The sequence below is a fragment of the Pseudophryne corroboree genome, chromosome 6 (assembly GCF_028390025.1).
Source record: "Pseudophryne corroboree isolate aPseCor3 chromosome 6, aPseCor3.hap2, whole genome shotgun sequence".
Lineage (NCBI taxonomy): Eukaryota > Metazoa > Chordata > Amphibia > Anura > Myobatrachidae > Pseudophryne > Pseudophryne corroboree.
Window position 1 is genome coordinate 250,502,555 of NC_086449.1, and position 22,265 is coordinate 250,524,819.

The following is a 22,265-nucleotide window of genomic DNA, read 5'->3' on the forward strand; positions in this document are numbered from 1 at the left end:
AGCTGTCCTTGCAATATATATTTTTAATGCTCTGACAACGTCCAGTAACTTGGAGTCCTCCAAGTCACTTGTAGCCGCAGGCACTACAATAGGCTGGTTCAGATGAAATGCTGACACCACCTTAGGGAGAAAATGCGGACGAGTCCGCAGTTCTGCCCTGTCCGAATGGAAAATCAGATATGGGCTTTTGTAAGATAAAGCTGCCAATTCTGACACTCTCCTGGCAGAAGCCAGGGCTAGAAGCATGGTCACTTTCCATGTGAGATATTTCAAATCCACCTTTTTTAGTGGTTCAAACCAATGAGATTTTAGGAAGTCCAAAACCACATTGAGATCCCACGGTGCCACTGGAGGCACCACAGGAGGCTGTATATGCAGCACTCCCTTAACAAAGGTCTGGACTTCAGGGACTGAAGCCAATTCTTTTTGAAAGAAAATCGACAGGGCCGAAATTTGAACCTTAATAGATCCCAATTTGAGACCCATTGACAATCCTGATTGCAGGAAATGTAGGAATCGACCCAGTTGAAATTCCTCCGTCGGAGCACTCCGATCTTCGCACCACGCAACATATTTTCGCCAAATTCGGTGATAATGTTGCACGGTTACTTCCTTCCTTGCTTTAATCAAAGTAGGAATGACTTCTTCCGGCATGCCTTTTTCCTTTAGGATCCGGCGTTCAACCGCCATGCCGTCAAACGCAGCCGCGGTAAGTCTTGAAACAGACAGGGACCCTGCTGAAGCAAGTCCCTCCTTAGAGGTAGAGGCCACGGATCTTCCGTGATCATCTCTTGAAGTTCCGGGTACCAAGTCCTTCTTGGCCAATCCGGAACCACTAGTATCGTTCTTACGCCTCTTTGCCGTATAATTCTCAATACTTTTGGTATGAGAGGCAGAGGAGGAAACACATACACCGACTGGTACACCCAAGGCGTTACCAGCGCGTCCACAGCTATTGCCTGCGGATCTCTTGACCTGGCGCAATACCTGTCCAGTTTTTTGTTGAGGCGAGACGCCATCATGTCCACCATTGGTCTTTCCCAACGGGTTACCAGCATGTGGAAGACTTCTGGATGAAGTCCCCACTCTCCCGGGTGAAGATCGTGTCTGCTGAGGAAGTCTGCTTCCCAGTTGTCCACTCCCGGGATGAACACTGCTGACAGTGCTATCACATGATTCTCTGCCCAGCGAAGAATCCTTGCAGCTTCTGCCATTGCACTCCTGCTTCTTGTGCCGCCCTGTCTGTTCACATGGGCGACTGCCGTGATGTTGTCCGACTGGATCAACACCGGTTTTCCCTGAAGCAGAGATTCTGCCTGGCTTAGAGCATTGTATATTGCTCTTAGTTCCAGAATGTTTATGTGAAGAGACGTTTCCAGGCTCGTCCATACTCCCTGGAAGTTTCTTCCTTGTGTGACTGCTCCCCAGCCTCTTAGGCTGGCGTCCGTGGTCACCAGGATCCAATCCTGTATGCCGAATCTGCGGCCCTCCAATAGATGAGCACTCTGCAACCACCACAGAAGAGACACCCTTGTCCTTGGAGACAGGGTTATCCGCAGGTGCATCTGAAGATGCGACCCTGACCATTTGTCCAACAGATCCCTTTGGAAAATTCTTGCGTGGAATCTGCCGAATGGAATTGCTTCGTAAGAAGCCACCATTTTTCCCAGGACTCTTGTGCATTGATGTACAGACACCTTTCCTGGTTTTAGGAGGTTCCTGACAAGCTCGGATAACTCCTTGGCTTTTTCCTCCGGGAGAAAAACCTTTTTCTGAACCGTGTCCAGAATCATCCCTAGGAACAGCAGACGAGTTGTCGGCATTAACTGGGATTTTGGAATATTCAGAATCCACCCGTGCTGTTTTAGCACTTCTTGAGACAGTGCTAATCCCATCTCTAGCTGTTCTCTGGACCTCGCCCTTATTAGGAGATCGTCCAAGTATGGGATAATTAATACGCCTTTTCTTCGAAGAAGAATCATCATCTCGGCCATTACCTTTGTAAAGATCCGAGGTGCCGTGGACAATCCGAACGGCAGCGTCTGAAACTGATAGTGACAGTTTTGTACAACGAACCTGAGGTACCCCTGGTGTGAGGGGTAAATTGGAACGTGGAGATACGCATCCTTGATGTCCAAGGATACCATAAAGTCCCCCTCTTCCAGGTTCGCTATCACTGCTCTGAGTGACTCCATTTTGAACTTGAACTTCTTTATGTACAGGTTCAAGGACTTCAGATTTAGAATAGGCCTTACCGAGCCATCCGGCTTCGGTACCACAAAAAGAGTGGAATAATACCCCTTCCCTTGTTGTAGAAGAGGTACCTTGACTATCACCTGCTGAGAGTACAGCTTGTGAATGGCTTCCAACACCGTCTCCCTTTCGGAGGGGGACGTTGGTAAAGCAGACTTCAGGAAACGGCGAGGTGGATCTGTCTCTAATTCCAACCTGTATCCCTGAGATATTATCTGCAGGATCCAGGGATCTACTTGCGAGTGAGCCCACTGCGCGCTGTAATTTTTGAGACGACCCCCCACCGTCCCCGAGTCCGCTTGAGAAGCCCCAGCGTCATGCTGAGGCTTTTGTAGAAGCCGGGGAGGGCTTCTGATCCTGGGAAGGAGCTGCGTGTTGCTGTCTCTTCCCTCGACCTTTGCCTCGTGGCAGATATGAATAGCCCTTTGCTCTCTTATTTTTAAAGGAACGAAAGGGCTGCGGTTGAAAAGTCGGTGCCTTTTTCTGTTGGGGAGTGACTTGAGGTAGAAATGTGGATTTCCCGGCTGTAGCCGTGGCCACCAAATCTGATAGACCGACTCCAAATAACTCCTCCCCTTTATACGGCAAAACTTCCATATGCCGTTTTGAATCCGCATCGCCTGTCCACTGTCGCGTCCATAAAGCTCTTCTGGCCGAAATGGACATAGCACTTACCCGTGATGCCAGTGTGCATATATCCCTCTGTGCATCACGCATATAAAGAAATGCATCCTTTATTTGTTCTAACGACAGTAAAATATTGTCCCTGTCCAGGGTATCAATATTTTCAATCAGGGACTCTGACCAAACTACCCCCGCACTGCCCATCCAGGCAGTCGCTACAGCTGGTCGTAGTATAACACCTGCATGTGTGTATATACTTTTTTGGATATTTTCCATCCTCCTATCTGATGGATCTTTAAGTGCGGCCGTCTCAGGAGAGGGTAACGCCACTTGTTTAGATAAGCGTGTTAGCGCCTTGTCCACCCTAGGAGGTGTTTCCCAGCGCTCCCTAACCTCTGGCGGGAAAGGGTATAATGCCAATAATTTCTTTGAAATTATCAGCTTTTTATCAGGGGCAACCCACGCTTCATTACACACGTCATTTAGTTCTTCTGATTCAGGAAAAACTATAGGTAGTTTTTTCATACCCCACATAATACCCTGTTTAGTGGTACCTGTAGTATCAGCTAAATGTAACGCCTCCTTCATTGCCAAAATCATATAACGTGTGGCCCTACTGGAAAATACGGTTGATTCGTCACCGTCACCACTGGAGTCATCGCCTGTGTCTGGGTCTGTGTCGACCGACTGAGGCAAAGGGCGTTTCACAGCCCCTGACGGTGTTTGAGTCGCCTGGACAGGCACTAATTGATTGTCCGGCCGTCTCATGTCGTCAAACGACTGCTTTAGCGTGTTGACACTATCCCGTAGTTCCATAAATAAAGGCATCCATTCTGGTGTCGACTCCCTAGGGGGTGACATCCTCATATTTGGCAATTGCTCCGCCTCCACACCAATATCGTCCTCATACATGTCGACACACACGTACCGACACACAGCAGACACACAGGGAATGCTCCTAATGAAGACAGGACCCACTAGCCCTTTGGGGAGACAGAGGGAGAGTTTGCCAGCACACACCAAAAGCGCTATATATATATCAGGGATAGCCTTATAATAAGTGCTCCCTTATAGCTGCTTTGTTATATCAAAATATCGCCATAAATGTGCCCCCCCCTCTCTGTTTTACCCTGTTTCTGTAGTGCAGTGCAGGGGAGAGACTTGGGAGCCGTCCTGACCAGCGGAGCTGTGAGAGGAAATGGCGCCGTGTGCTGAGGAGATAGGCCCCGCCCCTTTTCCGGCGGGCTCGTCTCCCGCTATTTAGAAAAATTAGGCAGGGGTTAAATATCTCCATATAGCCTCTAGGGCTATATGTGAGGTATTTTTAGCCTTTATAGGTACTCATTTGCCTCCCAGGGCGCCCCCCTCCCAGCGCCCTGCACCCTCAGTGACTGCCGTGTGAAGTGTGCTGAGAGGAAAATGGCGCACAGCTGCAGTGCTGTGCGCTACCTTTAGAAGACCGCAGGAGTCTTCAGCCGCCGATTCTGGACCTCTTCTGACTTCAGCATCTGCAAGGGGGCCGGCGGCGCGGCTCCGGTGACCATCCAGGCTGTACCTGTGATCGTCCCTCTGGAGCTTGATGTCCAGTAGCCAAGAAGCCAATCCATCCTGCACGCAGGTGAGTTGACTCCTTCTCCCCTCTGTCCCTCGTTGCAGTGATCCTGTTGCCAGCAGGAATCACTGTAAAATAAAAAACCTAGCTAAACTTTTTCTAAGCAGCTCTTTAGGAGAGCCACCTAGATTGCACCCTTCTCGGCCGGGCACAAAAATCTAACAGGAGTCTGGAGGAGGGTCATAGGGGGAGGAGCCAGTGCACACCACCTGATCGGAAAAAGCTTTACTTTTTGTGCCCTGTCTCCTGCGGAGCCGCTATTCCCCATGGTCCTTTCAGGAACCCCAGCATCCACTAGGACGATAGAGAAAACCCCTTTACTCTCTGAGCAAACTCTAGTTAAGCATGATTCTACATTATAATTCAATTAGACCAAAGGACACAAAAATACAAAAGAAAGACTAGTCAGTGCCTCAGCTCATTACATTTGCTAATTAGTATTGTATTATTTTTACATTTTATGCACCATTTGTCACTGACATTAGACATCATTAGCCTTTAAGTGATTGTGCCTTTACAATGGAGGCTTAATGCATTCAGATAGGAATAAAAGGATAAAATTAGCCCCAGGAGCAATGACCTTACATCACAGGACAATTAAGATAAGTTACAGAAGAACAGAGCTTTTTGGGGGGGTTTTTTGTTTGTTTTGGCAGCAAAATTACTCAAAATTGAAAAAAGAATGTTTATAAACAATAAATAGCTAATTTCCTTTCACAGAAAACACAGCTTGGTTAGTACACAACATAAACATTGGTCACACAAGCTATAACATGCACTTAATAACTAGAGGTCTGAAGAAAAAACCCCACAATAATCACTGGATGATAGATTTCGAAAGCTTCTTCTTGACACCGATGATGAAATCAGGTGATGAGTAGTGAGCAGGGTGATGCAGGTAACAGATCAGTCTTTTCACGGGCTGTACTACATTAAGCCTAGTGTTTTTACACACCTACAATGCATTTAACCCTTTGACACACATTAGACTGTAGAAAACTTTTGCACTTCTCAAAGGATTTCTTTAATCTCCTATCAACGATGGCCACAGTCATTGCAAGGGGCACCACACACAACGGACAGGACACTAGCGATATCCATTTCTAGAAATTCACACACTTGACCTACAATCGCATGGAATGTGCATATACACATGTGAGATTACTCATCTGGGAGGTCACCAATGACAAACCAGCTTGTAGCGTCAAACTTCCCAATGCATGTCAGACGTGCCTAGCCACTCAGTACAAGAAGTGCCTCAGTACCTTTTCTGCAAAACTATGTAAGTTCTAGCAATGTCTAATATTGAGCCACGCTGGAGAACACAAGGTAACAAAGACAAGTCCCTTTATCTGCGTGTACCCATGCACATAAAATAAGATTGTATGATTGACAGAGCAGACAATCAGTGATTGGGAAATCCTGTGTGTGTACAGAGCATGGCAAATAATTACTGAACTGAAAATAGGACTTTTCTAGATAGCATCAGGGTAAATAGCAGAGTGCCATCTAGATGGAACAGATTTATCAGATACCCCCTCCTGTGTATTGTTGAAGCATTGCAATCCTGCAAGACAACAGTTATAGCTCCATACCTATACTTATTGGCTAACATGTAAGTACAGACCACATACGGGTGGGTGGCCCATTTTAAAGGTGCCCTAACTAACCACACGCCACTTAGTCACAATTTTGTAGAGTATGCCTTTTGCTCTTTGCTCTAGTAAACAAGCTATAGACCACTGACCCCTCAGTAGATAGAACAGTACCATTAGTTATTTGCACTCCTCTCTGCCCCTGCCCTGACTCTCTTGAATCTGTATCCGCACCATCATTTTCCGTGTTTACATATTGTGATATTTAAGGTCATAAAATGTCATAACTCAGTAACTTAAAGGATCTTACTATTTGCTTCTACACGCACTCCTGCAACGTTAACTAAATATATGACTATCGTGTGACTATCTTCTCTGCTTTTCAGCCCTGTGTTTATATCAACAAGTTTAGGGCCTGATTCAGAGGTGGATGCAAATGAGCAACAATATTCCATCGCCGCAGGAAGCATCTTGTGTAAAAATACACCCACTGCCGGCTTCTCTGATCCGCTGGCTGCGTCCGAAGATGCAACATCAGATCAAAATCACGACCATCAGATATCTGATTAACCCTAAGGTTACCCGGAATGTGCACCGCATCTAAGCTGCTGAAGTCAGTAAATCTGCTTCTGAAGATGAAGACTCTGGCTTCGGCCCTCCAACAAAATGGCTGTAACACACCTTTTGTCACCGAAATTGCAGCTGTGTCCAGGTAAATGCACACTGCAGTCCTCAACACATCGCCCATCTGCGTAATATTTGAAACAGCGTCCACCTCTAATTCAGCTCCTAAATTGCTTATTTCTAATGGGTATGACACAGATTTGTTTATTTCACTACACTGGATACAACTGTATGTCAGGGAGGCAATTACGTGACCGCCGGTCAGAATACCGACGCTGGAATTTCGCCCCCTTACAGTCCAGACAGTCGGCATGCCGACTAACAGGAACTATTCCCACTCGTGGGTGTCCATGACACCCATAAAGTGGGAAACCGAGCCGCAAGGGGCTTTGTTCCGCTCGCTACCCCCTGCCGGGCATCTGCAAGCCAGGATTCTGGCGTCGGTATGGTGACTGGCGGCCACCCAACCCGTAAGTCATATGTGTGGGTAAGGAAAATAAACAGCTCTGTCTGCTGGCGTAAAAACGTGGCAGGAAACTGATAGAAAGCTGAAGATATGTGTTTTGTAACAGCTACAGGAGGATAAGAGTGGGAAACAAAATAAATTAAAGAGACATAAACCTTGACGTGCCCCCAAACTGGATGGAGACCTATGATTTTCTAAACATGCAGAGTTGTGGACAGAACTGTGCCCCAGGAATGGCAGCTCTTGAATAATGATAGAAGTGACCATGTTTATTGATATGCGTCAGAGTAACTAATGTCCACAGTGACTTATTGCTCAATACTTTTGGCACGGTGCCCTACTAGATAGGATACCCTATATCCAAGTAATCTCTGCAAATCTCCAAATAATGCACATGACATGCAGCACTCAGAGTAGCGCAGCTGTCACTTGCCTCATTCATTCCTGATTTTCCTTGTCCAACCTTAGTGGCTGTGGGTATTACCACAAAACATATGTCTCACCATGAGCAGGAATACAACTGCTAGTTAACCCTTTCCCTGCCTATAACCTCCTTGCGGAAAAAAAAAAAAAAGGAGGATCTTTCGTATTCAAAAGGATTAAAAATAAAAAGCCAGAGCATATAAGAAACACTGAATTGCTGTAGATTGCAAGCTCCCAAGGCTACAGAGCATACAAGTACACAGAATTAGATTGCAAGCTCACCAGGCTACAGAGTATACAAGAACGTAGAATTGGAGCATACAAGAACATAGAATTGGATTGCAAGCTCCACAGGCTACAGAGCATACAAGAACACTGAAATTCTAAATGCACAACCTGCCTGTAGCCTGGTGAGCTTGCAATCTAATTCTAAGGGAATATAAAAAGAATACAGGTCTTATCCCTGAGAAATGTATTAGTCTGCCATAGATTTTTGGGGAAAATGAGTAGAAATAAGCTTGCCTGCAGATAAATGTCATTTCCATACCATAACATTTACATGCTGATATGCTCTCACACACACAACAGATTATTCTTATGTAAATTCTATTTTCCAGGTGCATGCCTCCTGGGTAAATGAGCTATGAATTAATTAGCAACAACTTTTATTGGCCGAGCAATTATTTACAGTAAACTTGTCATGTTGGAAACATCCTAATAACATGTAAACAGAATGAAACACATATGCAGTTGACAGTAAGTGGGCAATAAATAAACAGGATGGGACATCATCCCAGCTCTTACCTGCAGCTAGAAAGCATCCTCCTGCGATAAAGGAATGAAGCAGCCGGGAGGAACATGCAGGGTGGTGGGAGAGTTCCAAAAGAGAATGTGAAAGTTCTAAGATCCACAAGTGATCAGAGCACTGCGAGTGCGCCCGGTGGGTCCATTCGGGAGTGCTGGCACAGCCATGGTCATGCAGTGGGCCAGGCTGTACCCCTCCTCTAGCCCATGGCTCAGTGAGTGCCCCACGCCCTGCGCTCCAGAGAGGGCTTTTGCTCGACTGTCAGCGATGCACCGTCCGGGTTGGCCAGACCACACTACTCGGAGAGAGGAGTATAATATATGTGTGTGAGACTGTGAGTGTGTGCTGCAGGAGGGCTGAGAGGAGAGCAGTATAATATATATGTGAGTGTGTGCTGCAGAAGGGCTGAGAGGCGAGCAGTATAATATATATGTGTGTGTGCTGCAGAAGGGCTGAGAGGCGAGCAGTATAATATATATGTGAGTGTGTGCTGCAGAAGGGCTGAGAGGAGAGCAGTATAATATATATGTGAGTGTGTGCTGCAGAAGGGCTGAGAGGCGAGCAGTATAATATATATGTGAGTGTGTGCTGCAGGAGGGCTGAGAGGCGAGCAGTATGATATATATGTGTGTTTTGCAGGAGGGCTGAGAGTCCAGGACAAGCTCTGCCCTCCCGCCCTGAGCTGCTGTAACACACACACACCCTCTTCTTGTCAGCTCCACACACTTGTTGCTGGAGGTGTCTTAGCTCCTGTGGTGAGGAGGTTGCCTCATGTTAGCTTCAGGACACCGGCAGAGTGTGTGATCCCTGGATCTAGTGAAAAAAATGTGCAGCATGCTTCCTGCCTGCCTGGTGTCATCAACATACAATACATAGGGGACATCCTCGTCACCTGTCCGGAGCACGCCATTGTGCAACTCGCTCGTCAGTGATAAATTCAGACCCTCCAACATGACCCGCCCCACTAGGTACAAAATGCTCTGTTTCTGGACTTCCCTCTTAATTTATGATTTCCATCACCTGTGTTGAACTAGTTAAATGATAAGAAAGCTGTTTCTTCACAGGTGATGGCAATAATAAATTAAGAGGGAAGTCCTGAAACAGAGCATTTTGTACCTAGTGGGGCGGGTCATGTTGGAGGGTATGTAAATTCAATTACAACATGTAGGGAAACCTGGGGACTTTCCACTAGGGTAGGTAGTGGTTGCGTCTGTCTTATTAGATGGCACTTGTTAGTAGTGTTATGGCATTGCTTTTGCAGTTTCAATATACTGCACATTGGAATATCTTCTGTGCATATATTGTGTAGAGCATGATTACTCAGTATGTTGCTCTCACGAAAGCTATTCGCATGCACTATTATATGTACACAGTTACATGAGGACACCTTGGAAATCGGTCTATGGCAATTTCTCGCAGCCATGCGAACGGGTCTGAACTGTGCATGCGAGAGCACAGAGCGACGGACCTTATGAAGAAGCCGTTCGCAGCGGCGAACGCAAGAAGATTGACAGGCAGAGGGCGGACCTGGGCGGCAACTCACTGTTTTCGAGGAGTGTCCGGAAAAACGCAGGCGTGCCCAGCCATTGAAGAGGAGGGTTCCTGACGTCAGCTCCAATCCGGATCATCGCAGCGGGTAAGTCTTGAGCTGTGCAGAGACTGCACAAACTTTTTGTTTGTGCAGCTCTCTGCACAAGCGATTGCAGCCCTGCACAACCCTAACCCCCTCCCTTGTAGGCAGCAATTACCTGGTGGCAGCAGGGGGAAAAAATAGCCTGCGTGCGATCAGGTCGGAATGACACCCATAGTTCTAGTTACCTTTTTTTGATTAAGGCTTCAGATCCACAGTGCTAGACAATAATGCAAAGAAGGACTATAAAGACCATGGGATAGATACAGTATATCAAACCTTGACCATAGCAACCAATCAGATTCTAGGTATAATTTATCAAGTACAGTATATAGAATGATGATAACTAGATGCTGACTGGTTGCTCTTGGAAACATCTCCACTTGTACTCTTTAGGAGGTTCTATACAACTCCCCCATTTGTTATATTCAACCTCTGATCTTAGCCGTGTACACGAAGCACTGAATGCAGCTCATACTTAGCATATCTTAGACATGTAGATATTACTGATTTTATCATTACTGCTCAATCAATGGTATGATCCTACAGGGGGCTGCGGTTGAGCTGAGTCTCAATAATAACACTTGAGCTTTATATACACTGCAGCATCATAAATCTTTCGAGAAGCTATCCCACAATGGTCATGTGTTTGGAAACACATCATCAATGAAAGAGGCCATCAGGGGCTGATGCAATCTGCAATAGAGTTACAGATGGGCTACAGTCAGTCAAGAACACTTTGGTACAACATTGGCACTAAGGAACACATGTAAGTTTACCTGTAAACTGTTAGGCGCGGGCGGCTCTCCGAGTAACAGTCACGGCCGTTGCGCCTCCCTGTTCTCCCGCACGGCGCCTAGCAATGCCAGGACGCCGTGCGCGCTGAGCCGCCGGGCACCTAGCAACGCTAGGACGCCGTGCGCGCCGAGCCGCCGGGTCCATGGCAACGGGGACATCACAGGCGGACGGCGTTCCCCGTTGCCACGTGAATCTAATACACCTGTTTAGCTGTGAGTCGTGCAGCAAGGCAGCTGCACGACATTACCAATTAGGTTCTCTGCAGCTATTGGAGGGCTCCCTGTTATATTCTATCTCAGTGCATTACCCGGACGCCAGTGATAGCTTCCTGTGAGCTGTTCCTGCTCTGGAGAAGATTCCCTGTCCTGTGTTCTGTAGTCCAGTCATCTTGTTCCGGTGGTCCTGATTCCTGGTGTCGAAAGTCAATCGTTACACTTCTCCCTGCCTTCCTGCCGGTCGTCTCCTGCATTAGAGATCCGAAGATTCCGGTTCGCTTATGGTTGTTCCCGGTGTTGTGAGTAGCGGCCTTCAGCCGCGCCTTGCGGCCTGGGCCGTGGAATTCCATTTATTCTTGTTCCTTTTGGTGTTTTTGCGTAGGTGTTCCGCCATAGCTGTCCTTCCTGGTATACGGCGGTGCCGTGTAGGGTTTGGATAGCGTACCTTGGTTTTCTTTCCCTTTGGCGGACGTGCCGCACATACTATTAGTTTGTTGTTCTGAAGTAGCCCCTAGCTCAGTTTTTGTGTTTAGTTAGAGGTCCTCTTGTTATCATCCCGTCTCCATTTACGCCTTGTCCCATACTAAGACCGGGGGGCATCGGAGTTGGGCAGACCTAATCCGCCCTTCGGTTGGGCCCAAGAACACATAGTCTCGCAGGTGTAGACGGACCACGTGGGTGAAACAACGGAGTTAGGTTGCTAAGGGTTATTGTTTATACCAAGTCATCATTTCAGCGTCACATTTTTGTGCTCGGGACTTACCACTCCATATCATTCGTTCAGAGCACAAAGAACGTAACATTATCACCAGCCCAAAAAGAAACAAACAAAATTAAACATAAACACAATTTATCCAATATTCTAACTGGGAAGTGTTGAAACTCTCTCCTCATGAATCCCAATCAGCTTTTGGCCAATCAAATTCAGGAACTCACCCAGATGGTGCAGGATCTTACCCTTCGGGTAAGGTCGCAGGAAGATCTCCTGCGGGCTTCCCCGGGTGTGACTCCTGAACCAAAAATGCACCTTCCCGATCGCTTTTCGGGTAACCGAAAAGATTTTTTTAATTTTAAGGAAGCCTGTAAACTGTATTTTCGGTTAAGGCCCCGGTCTTCGGGTACAGAGTCTCAGCGGGTGGGCATTGTGATGTCTTTGCTTCAAGGCGATCCCTAAACCTGGGCGTTTGGGTTAAAATCTGATGATGCAGCCTTACAAACTGTAGATGCCTTCTTCAAATCATTAGGCTTATTGTATGATGATCCGGATAGGGAAGCATCGGCTGAAAGCCGCTTACGTGCACTTAAACAGGGTAAAAATCCCGCTGAGGCATATTGTACGGAATTTCGCCGTTGGTCGAACGACTGTGGCTGGAATGATCCTGCCCTGCGCAGTCAGTTTCGCCTCGGTTTGTCTGAAGTAATTAAGGATAGTCTTCTTCAGTATCCAGTTCCGGAGACTCTGGATAAGCTCATGGAGCTTGCTATTAAGATTGACCGTCGTCTCCGAGAACGGAGGGCTGAAAGAGGGGCTAATTTCAGGTCTAGTCCATGTGTATATGCTTTCCCTGAGAACGTCGAGGAGCCTATGCAAGTGGGTCTCTCCCGGCTGTCTCCAGAAGTAAGAGCCAGAAGGCTAAATTCGGGGCTCTGCTTATATTGTGGTGGGAAGGGACACGTGGCGCGTAACTGCCCAAATAAGCAGGGAAACACTCTGACCAAGTGAATTGTGAGGGGGTTCACTTGGGTCTGCAGTTAATCTCCTCAAACGATTCCTTGTTAGTTCCTGTAAAAGTTTCTTCTGGAAGTCGCAATTCATTTGTGTCAGCCTTCATAGACAGCGGAGCTGCTGGGAATTTTATGGATCTTGCCTGGGCTCAGGCTCTGGGAATTCCGCAGTTTCATTTAGATAGACCTATCACCATGCACGGGTTAGACGGTGGTCCACTCTCTAATGGGGTAATTACTCATCGCACCCCTCCAGTTCAACTGACAGTGGGGGCCTTACATTCCGAGAAAATTGAGTTTTATCTTACCCATTGTCCGGCTGTACCTGTTGTTTTAGGTCACCCCTGGCTTGCCTTTCATAATCCCACCATAGATTGACGGTCTGGGGAAATTTCCCAGTGGGGTCCCTTTTGTGTTAAAGAATGTATTTCTCGTCCAGTCCGGGTCACGGCTGTCACTCCGGAACTTATACCTTCGGAATATCAGGATTTTGCTGATGTTTTTTCTAAGGGTAATGCAGCTATTCTGCCTCCTCATCGGTCATATGACTGTGCCATTGACTTAGTCCCCGGTGCCACTCTACCAAAAGGGAGACTATATGCATTATCTGGCCCCGAGACTAAGGCTTTGAATTATTATGTACAGGAGAGTCTGAAGAAGGGGTTTATTAGGCCCTCAAAATCTCCGTTAAGTGCAGGGGTTTTTTTGTTGAAAAAAAAAAAAGGATCCCTTAGACCGTGTATTGATTATCGGGCCTTGAATAAGATCTTTATTAAAAACACTTACCCCTTGCCGTTGATTTCGGTACTGTTTGATCAGCTCCGAACTGCGGTTATTTTTTCCAAAATTATCTTGGAGGGGCCTACAACCTCATCCGAATAAGATCTGGGGATGAGTGGAAAACGGCTTTCAGTACACAGGCCCTCATTCCGAGTTGTTCGCTCGTTGCCGATTTTCTCTATTTTGCGATTAGTCGCTTACTGCGCATGCGCAATATTCGCAGAGCGCATGTGCTTAGTTATTTTACTCAACAGTTAGGTATTTTACTCATGGCATTACGAGGAATTTTCTTTGTTCTGGTGATCGGAGTGTGATTGACAGGTAGTGGGTGTTTCTGGGCGGAAACAGACCGTTTTATGGGTGTGTGTGAAAAACGCTGCCGTTTCTGTGAAAAACGCGGGAGTGGCTGGAGAAACGGGGGAGTGTTTGGGCAAACGCTGGGTGTTTTTGTGACGTCAAACCAGGAACGAAACTGACTGAACTGATCGCAGTGGCAGAGTAAGTGTCGAGCTACTCAGAAACTGCTAAGAAATTTCTATTCGCAATTTTAAGAATCTTTCGTTTGCAATTCTGCTAAGCTAAGATTCACTCCCAGTAGGCGGCGGCTTAGCGTGTGCAATGCTGCTAAAAGCAGCTTGCGAGCGAACAACTCGGAATGAGGGCCCCAATCTGGACATTACGAATATCTTGTAATGCCATTCGGTCTGTCTAATGCTCCTGCTGTGTTTCAGGATCTTATTAACGATGTCCTCCGCGACTTTCTAGGGAAGTTCGTGGTCGTTTATTTAGACAACATTTTGATTTATTCTGAGTCTTCCGAACAGCATGTGGTCCATGTGCGACTAGTACTTCAGAGGTTACGGGAGAATCACTTGTACGCCAAATTGGAGAAGTGTGATTTCCACATCACAGAGGTGTCCTTTTTAGGGTATATTATTTCTCCGAAGGGGTTTTACATGGAACCAAAGAAACTCCAGACAATTTTAAGCTAGACGCAACACACTAACTTAAAGGCAATCCAGCGATTCTTAGGTTTTGCGAATTATTATAGGCGTTTTATTCATGCCTTTTCAGATTTAGTTGCTCCTATTGTGGCATTGACTAAGAAAGGAGCAGATCCTTCCAATTGGTCGCCTCAAGCCAAGTCTGCCTTCCAGGCCCTAAAACAGGCCTTTGTCTCAGCTCCAGTACTCAGACGGGTCTGGGACTCAGGGTCGACAACAAAAAGGTCGACACACCTTAGGTCGACGACAATTGGTCGACACACCTTAGGTCGACATGGACAAAAGGTCGACATAGACAAAAGGTCGACAGGAACAAGGTCGACATGGAAAAAGGTCGACATGAGTTTTTTATGGGTTTTTTGGTGTCGTTTTCTTCGTAAAGTGACAGGGAACCCCAATTAGTGCACCGCGTCCCCTCGCATGGCTCGCTTCGCTCGCCATGCTTCGGGCATGGTGCCTTCGCTCCGCTACCGCTTCGCTCGGCACAGATTAGTCGTAGTCCACGTGGATCGTTAAGTATGAAAAGGTTCAAAAAAAGAAAAAAATCGTGAAAAACTCATGTCGACCCTTTTCCATGTCGACCTTGTTCCTGTCGACCTTTTGTCCTTGTCGACGTAAGGTGTGTCGACCAATTGGCGTCGACCTAAGGTGTGTCGACCTTTTTGTTGTCGACCTGGAGTCCGGATACCACTCAGACACCCTAACCCAGATCTTCCCTTTATTGTCGAGGTGGACGCCTCAGAGGTTGGAGTGGGAGCCATCCTTTCTCAAGAAGACCCAGAGTCTCTGGAGTTACACCCTTGTGCCTTCATGTCCAGGGAATTCTCCTCCGCAGAATCCAACTATGATGTTGGTAATCGAGAGTTGCTGGCAGTTAAATGGGCTTTCGAGGAGTGGAGGCACTGGCTTGAGGGAGCGAAGCATACCATTACTGTGTTCACTGACCACAAGAATCGGCAGTATATTGAATCAGCAAAGCGGCTAAATGCTCGGCAGGCACGTTGGGCGCTGTTTTTTACTCGATTCAAGTTCATCATCACCTCAGGCCCGGTTCTAAGAATACCAAAGCCGATGCCCTGTCACATTGTTTTCTTCCTGCTCACAATAACCACTCTCCCGTAACCCCCATTGTCTCATCATCCGTCATCCGGGCCGGCCTCACACAGGATTTATTCACACAGCTAGTCCAGCTTTAGCAGCAGGCTACCAGTGATACTCCTGCTGATCGTCTCTTCGTCCCTGAGTTCTTGAGAGGCTCTGTCCTTGCTGAGTTTCATGATAGTAAGGTTTCTGGTCATCCGGGTATTGCTAAAACCTTGGAGTTAATCTCTTGCTCGGTGTGGTGGCCTAATCTTTCCAAGGATGTAAGGGAATTTGTCCTTTCCTGTCCGGTTTGTGCTCAGCACAAGATATCCCGATCTCTGCCGGTCGGGCAACTCATGCCTCTTGCTATTCCACTCAGGCCATGGTCGCACATTTCCATGGATTTCGTGGTGGATCTTCCTCTTTCATCCGGATTCCGGGTAATTTGGGTAGTGGTGGACCATTTTAGCAAAATGGCCCACTTCATTGCTCTTCCCCAATTACCCTCCGCTCAAGTTTTGGCAGTTCTGTTTCTCTGCCATGTCTTCAGGCTTCATGGTTTACCCGTGGATATAGTCTCAGACCGGGGACCACAATTCTTTGCCCGTTTTTGGAAACGTTTTAGTGCCTCATTAAACATGAAACTCTCTTTAACTTCTGGATACCATCCACAGTCTAACGGACAGACTGAACGTGTCCATCAGTCACTAAAACAATATTTACGTCTTTATTTTGCCAAACTTCAGAACGATTGGTCAGATTTTCTTCCTCTGGCCGAGTTTGCCTATAATAACTCTTACCATTCTTCCACCAAGGAGTCTCCGTTCTTTTCGGTCCTGGGCTTTCATCCTAGAGCCAATTCCTTTACCCCTCATTGTCCAGCTTCTTCGTTGACCTTAACTTCCCGTCTCAGAGTTATTTGGAGGAAGGTACATCTTGCCCTTAAGAAGGCTGCTTTCCGAGAGAAAGTTTTTTCTGATAGGTCCCGACGCCCGTGCACATTTAAGGTGGGGGAAAAGGTGTGGTTGTCAACCCGCAACATCAATCTCCGACAACCCTCGGCTAGATTGGGTCCCAGATTTATTGGACCATTTCTTATTGTCAAGAAAGTCAATCCAGTGGCTTTTCGGCTACGGTTGCCTAAATCACTTAAAATCGGCAACACTTTCCACTGTTCTCTTTTGAAGCCATATATTTATTCCAAGAGATTTCCTCGGAAGACTTTCCAGGGTAGACCTCCGGTGGATGTTCAGGGTCAACAAGAGTTCCTTGTGGAAAAAGTCTTAGATTCTAAGTTTTCTCGTGGTCGGCTCTATTTTGGTTCATTGGAAAGGGTATGGCCCGGAGGAAAGGTCTTGGGTCCTGGACAAGGATTTACATGCCCCTAGACTCAAGAGGTTATTCTTTCAGGAATTTCCTCAGAAACCCGGATCTAGGAGTTCTTTAACCCCTCCTCAAGGGGGGGTACTGTTAGGCGCGGCGGCTCTCCGAGTAGCAGTCACGGCCGCCACGCCTCCCTGTTCTCCCGCACGGCGCCTAGCAACGCCAGGACACCGTGCGCGCTGAGCCGCCGGGCGCCTAGCAATGCCAGGACGCCGGGCGCGCTGAGCCGCCGGGTCCCTGGCAATGCTAGGACGCCATGCGCGCCGAGCCGCCGGATCCATGGCAACGGGGACGCCACAGGTGGACCGCGTTCCCCGTTGCCATGTGAATCTAATACACCTGTTTAGCTGTGAGTCGTGCAGCAAGGCAGCTGCACGACATTACCAATTAGGTTCTCTGCAGCTATTGGAGGGCTCCCTGTTATATTCTGTCTCAGTGCATTACCCAGACGCCGGTGATAGCTTCCTGTGAGCTGTTCCTGCTCTGGAGAAGATTCCCTGTCCTGTGTTCTGTAGTCCAGTCATCTTGTTCCGGTGGTCCTGATTCCTGGTGTCGTAAGTCGATCGTTGCACTTCTCCCTGCCTTCCTGCCGGTCGTCTCCTGCATTAGAGATCCGAAGATTCCGGTTCGCTTACGGTTGTTCCCGGTGTTGTGAGTAGCGGCCTTCAGCCGCGCCTTGCGGCCTGGGCCGTGGAATTCCGTTTATTCTTGTTCCTCTTGGTCTTTTTGCGGAGGTGTTCTGCCATAGCTGCCCTTCCTGGTATACGGCGGTGCCGTGTAGGGTTTGGATAGCGTACCTTGGTTTTCTTTCCCTTTGACGGACGTGCCGCACATACTATTAGTTTGTTGTTCTGAAGTAGCCCCTAGCTCGGTTTTTGTGTTTAGTTAGAGGTCCCCTTGTTATCATCCCGTCTCCGTTTACGCCTTGTCCCATACTAAGACCGGGGGGCATCGGAGTTGGGCAGATCTAATCCGCCCTTCAAACGCGGCTGCCGTGGGCCCAAGAACACATAGGGGGTAATTCCAAGTTGATCGCAGCAGGAAATTTTTTAGCAGTTGGGCAAAACCATGTGCACTGCAGGGGAGGCAGATATAACATGTGCAGAGTGAGTTAGATTTGGGTGGGTTATATTGTTTCTGTGCAGGGTAAATACTGGCTACTTTATTTTTACACTGCAATTTAGATTTCAGTTTGAATACACCTCATTTAAAACTAACTCTCTCTGCACATGTTGTATCTGCCCCCCCTGCAGTGCACATGGTTTTGCCCAACTGCTAACAAAATTGCTGCTGCGATCAACTCAGAATTAGGCCTATAGTCTCGCAGGCGTAGACGGACCACGTGGGTGAAACAACGGAGTTAGGTTGCTAGTGGTTATTGTTTATACCAAGTCATCATTTCAGCGTCACGTTCTTGTGCTCGGGACTTACCACTCCATATCATTCGTTCGGAGCACAAAGAACGTAACATAAACTAGTGATGAGCGGTTTTGTTTTATTGAAAACCGTACACACATGATTACTTTTAAACAATAATTTTTATTTGTTTCCCCCCCAAGAAATAAGGGGGTACAGAAAGAAGAAATGGGAAACACTGTGTGTGTGTTGGGGGGAACGACAACAATATAAACTTGGATCACTTTTGATGGATCCAGCACTGTAATAGGTATTTAAAGGATTTCCTGGCACACTGGCAAGCTGCCAGTTCTGTTCCTGAATCACCTGGAGCTGCTGTTGGTTCCTGTTCTATTAGACCTGTTATTCCTCACTGTGCTCCTGTGGTGTTCACTCATACCATCTGTCCTGCCTGCAGTTCCAGTGGTTCCTATTCAGCTCTCAGTATTACCAGTACTTGCATATCCGGTTCCTGCCTGGTGTCTGAATCTAGCAAGTCCTAGCCCGGCATACCAGCATAGCTGATACCAGCTCGGTCTACCTGCATTACCAGTTCCAGGCCAGTGTCTGCGTGTAGCCGGTCACAGCCCAGCATAACAGCATAGCTGGTCCCAGCCCGGTCTACCTGCATAAACGGTTCCAGCTCGGTGTCCAAATCCAGCTGGTCCTAGCCCGGCATACCAGCATAGCCAGTCCCAGCCCGATCTACCTACATAACCAGTTTCAGCCCAGTGTCTGAGTCTAGCCAGTCCCTGCCCAGCATACCAGCATAGCCAGTCCCAGCCTGGTCTACCTGAATAACTGGTTCCAGCTCGTTGTCCTAATCCATCCGGACCCAGTCCGGCATACCAGCTAAGCGGTCCCAACCCGGCATACCAATCGTAAACCTATCCTTGTCTAGCATACCAGCACAGCTGGTTCAAGTCCAGCACCTTTCATTCCTATTCCAGCCGGTTCTTCTGTGCTACTGTTTCCAGTCCAGTCTACTACAGTGACACTCTACCAGCTCAAGCTTTAATCCACACCTCGTACGTAGGAGCTATATACGACCGCCCAGCTTCCTACATTCGACACTCACCTCTGAACCAGCCCAAGCATCGTCCCAGGGAACACAAAAACATAAAAGCTTGACACTGTAATTCCCCCCCCCCCCCCCCCCCTCATGATTTCAGGCGCCATTTCACTCAGGAGAGTGTACGGTGAGGTGGGCAAAATTGACTGGACATTAATGTAATTGATATGTACCGAATAGGTGCAACAGGGTGCGCTAAATCTGTGAAAGTCAGTTACACGTTTTTAAGCCCTTTAGCGTGGGTAATATGAAGAATTCACAGTCAAAGAAAATAAATACAAACTTCAACAATTTATGACATGCCACACCACTAATGTAGTGTATTTGATCGAATGCAGCTGCAATCTTGTATATATAGGACGCACCAGCAGAGCCTTAAAGACTAGACTGAGCGAACATCTTCGCAAAATAAAGAAAGGACTGACTACTCATTCACTATCAAACCATTTCAAAGAAAAACATAACTGTTCAACAAAAAATATCATCCGTTTTTTGGCAATTGAAAATGTCAAAAATAATTGGAGGTACAGAGATGAAGCCACCCGTCTAGCCAAAAGCGAGATGAAATGGATCCATAGGGTAAAAAGCCTCATCCTTTATGGACTTAACGCAGATTTCGAACTGAAATGGTTTCTCTAAAATTATCCATCCCTTCCCCCCTCTCTATTCCGTTACTATATCCACATGTTTTGCATGATTCACTTATATTTATACTGTTCACCGTTCCACACTGTATATCCATTACGCCATTTTTAATCATCATATATTGTTCACCGTTCCACACTTAATATCCATCATGCCATTTTCAATTATCACTAATATTTTTTATGTACACAATTTTTATGTGATCAAGCTACTGGAGTTCTAAGTGTACATATGTCCTCCTATTCCAACTGGCCAATAGGGGCGCTGAACTGCATTACAACATTACAACATGGAAAGGACGTTTGACGATACCGGAAGTACGTCACCGGAAGTCCCCCTTGCGTTCCAATGTGCGTTTCACGGTAGAGCAGAAGTCCGCTCTCCGTATCTGGAGGCTTCCATAGAACTTTGTGATGGACCACATACCAGGGAGAACCCCTGGTGATTGAGACACAGTGACTTTCAAGTTTTATTGTAATACATAAGATGCCGGCGTATAAGGTATGATCGCGGCCGCAACCGGAAGTGACGGGAGCGTCACTTCCGGTCACCGGGACATTGTCTCACAGGACTTTTTTAAAATAGAATCTTCAATATAATTCATGTTTTACATAATACATTTAACAGACATACTCATCTGAATTATGCACAGTAGATTATAATATAATTATAAAGAAAGTCTCCTAAACTCCGGTTCCCGGCCTCTGAACCGGAAGTAATTAACAAGAAAGGTTTAAATAGGAAGCTCTGCCACTCCACCCTCACTGCCTGATGAAGGGATATTCCCGAAACCCGTAGCAGCAGGAGAGTGGAGCATTTACTGGACTTAACCCAGGAGAAAGGCTGACCAGATAACGGTGTCGTGGACGAGGGGACCAGGTTCCGGAGCCAGTTGCCCTAAGGTTACATCTTAAACGCCCATTAACACTTGATTTCTGGTAATCCTTCACCCTATTACCCTACATTGGGATCTTTGAGAAAAAGACGTGTTTTTAACGTGTGTGATTTGTTTTATCTGTATTTAAATCTTGTATTAAATTTTCCCTATACAAATATACTACACTATATGCTATTTTTCTGTTTCCTTGCGTATGGAACTCAATTATGAGCGGATGCATATATGAAGTATTAAGGGAAGTATTGTTTTAAATTGATTACCCACGCTAAAGGGCTTAAAAACGTGTAACTGACTTTCACAGATTTAGCGCACCCTGTTGCACCTATTCGATACATATCTACAGTTTCACTCTGGTATAGGGGAATACCTTTGGTACAAACGGGGTTTGCTGCTCACAATCTGATTTGGCGCCACATAAGTTCTTTATACTTCATTATTACCATTAATGTAATTGATGTTAATAATACTATAGGAACAAGTCACATTACGTTAGCTGTTTTTATAGGTTTTTAAAGAAACCCAGATTTAAAAAAAACAAACCCACAACACTGGAGGGTGTTTTTGCAAAACCAAAAGGTGGCTGTCTGCTCACATCTCTAATATCACTTTTTCCTACCAGGTGTTTATGCCAGTTCTTCACCTGAAATAGAAAAATCATTTAAGCATTAAAAGCATGCATTGGAAGCAACAAAACAAGTTCAATCACTTAATCTACGCACCTGAACTTTACGCTGTGCATGGTAAGAAGAAAAAAAACGAGTTTTATGGTAAGAACTTACCCTTGTTAAAACTCTTTCTGCGAGGTACACTGGGCTCCACAAGTCTGGACAATGGGGTGTAGAGTAGGATCTTGATACGAGGCACCAACAGGCTCAAAGCTTTGACTGTTCCCAGAATGCACAGCGCCGCCTCTATAACCCCGCCTCCAGCACAGGAGCTCAGTTTAGTTAACCAGCCCAATGCAGTAGCAGGAAAAGAGACGACAACGGTTAGTAGCCACATACACCACACTCTCACGACAAGAGAAGTGTCAGCGGCTAATGCCATATCAACCCAAAGAAGCTAAGTGCGTCAGGGTGGGCGCCTTGTGGAGCCCAGTGTACCTCGCAGAAAGAGTTTTAACAAGGGTAAGTTCTTACCATAAAACTCGTTTTCTGCTGCGGGGTAAACTGGGCTCCACAAGTCTGGACAATGGGGATGTCCTAAAGCAGTTCCTTATGGGAGGGGATGCACTG

The 22,265-nt window shown here is 46.8% G+C and overlaps 1 protein-coding gene across 3 annotated transcripts in view; it reads right to left on the reverse strand.

Moving 5' to 3' along the window:
- Positions 1–21,641, reverse strand: part of LOC134931960 (ADAMTS-like protein 5) — a 123,946-nt gene extending 102,305 nt beyond the window's left edge. The window contains exon 1 of one of the 3 annotated variants that reach the window (XM_063925870.1): positions 21,623–21,641. In XM_063925870.1, coding sequence (XP_063781940.1) covers positions 21,623–21,624 — 2 coding nt within the window. In that variant the 5' untranslated portion in view covers positions 21,625–21,641. Of the gene's footprint in view, positions 1–8,401; positions 9,313–21,622 lie in introns of those variants that run through there. The other 2 variants (XM_063925869.1, XM_063925868.1) reach the window with 2 other exon arrangements.
- Between the last annotated feature and the right edge of the window lie 624 nt (positions 21,642–22,265).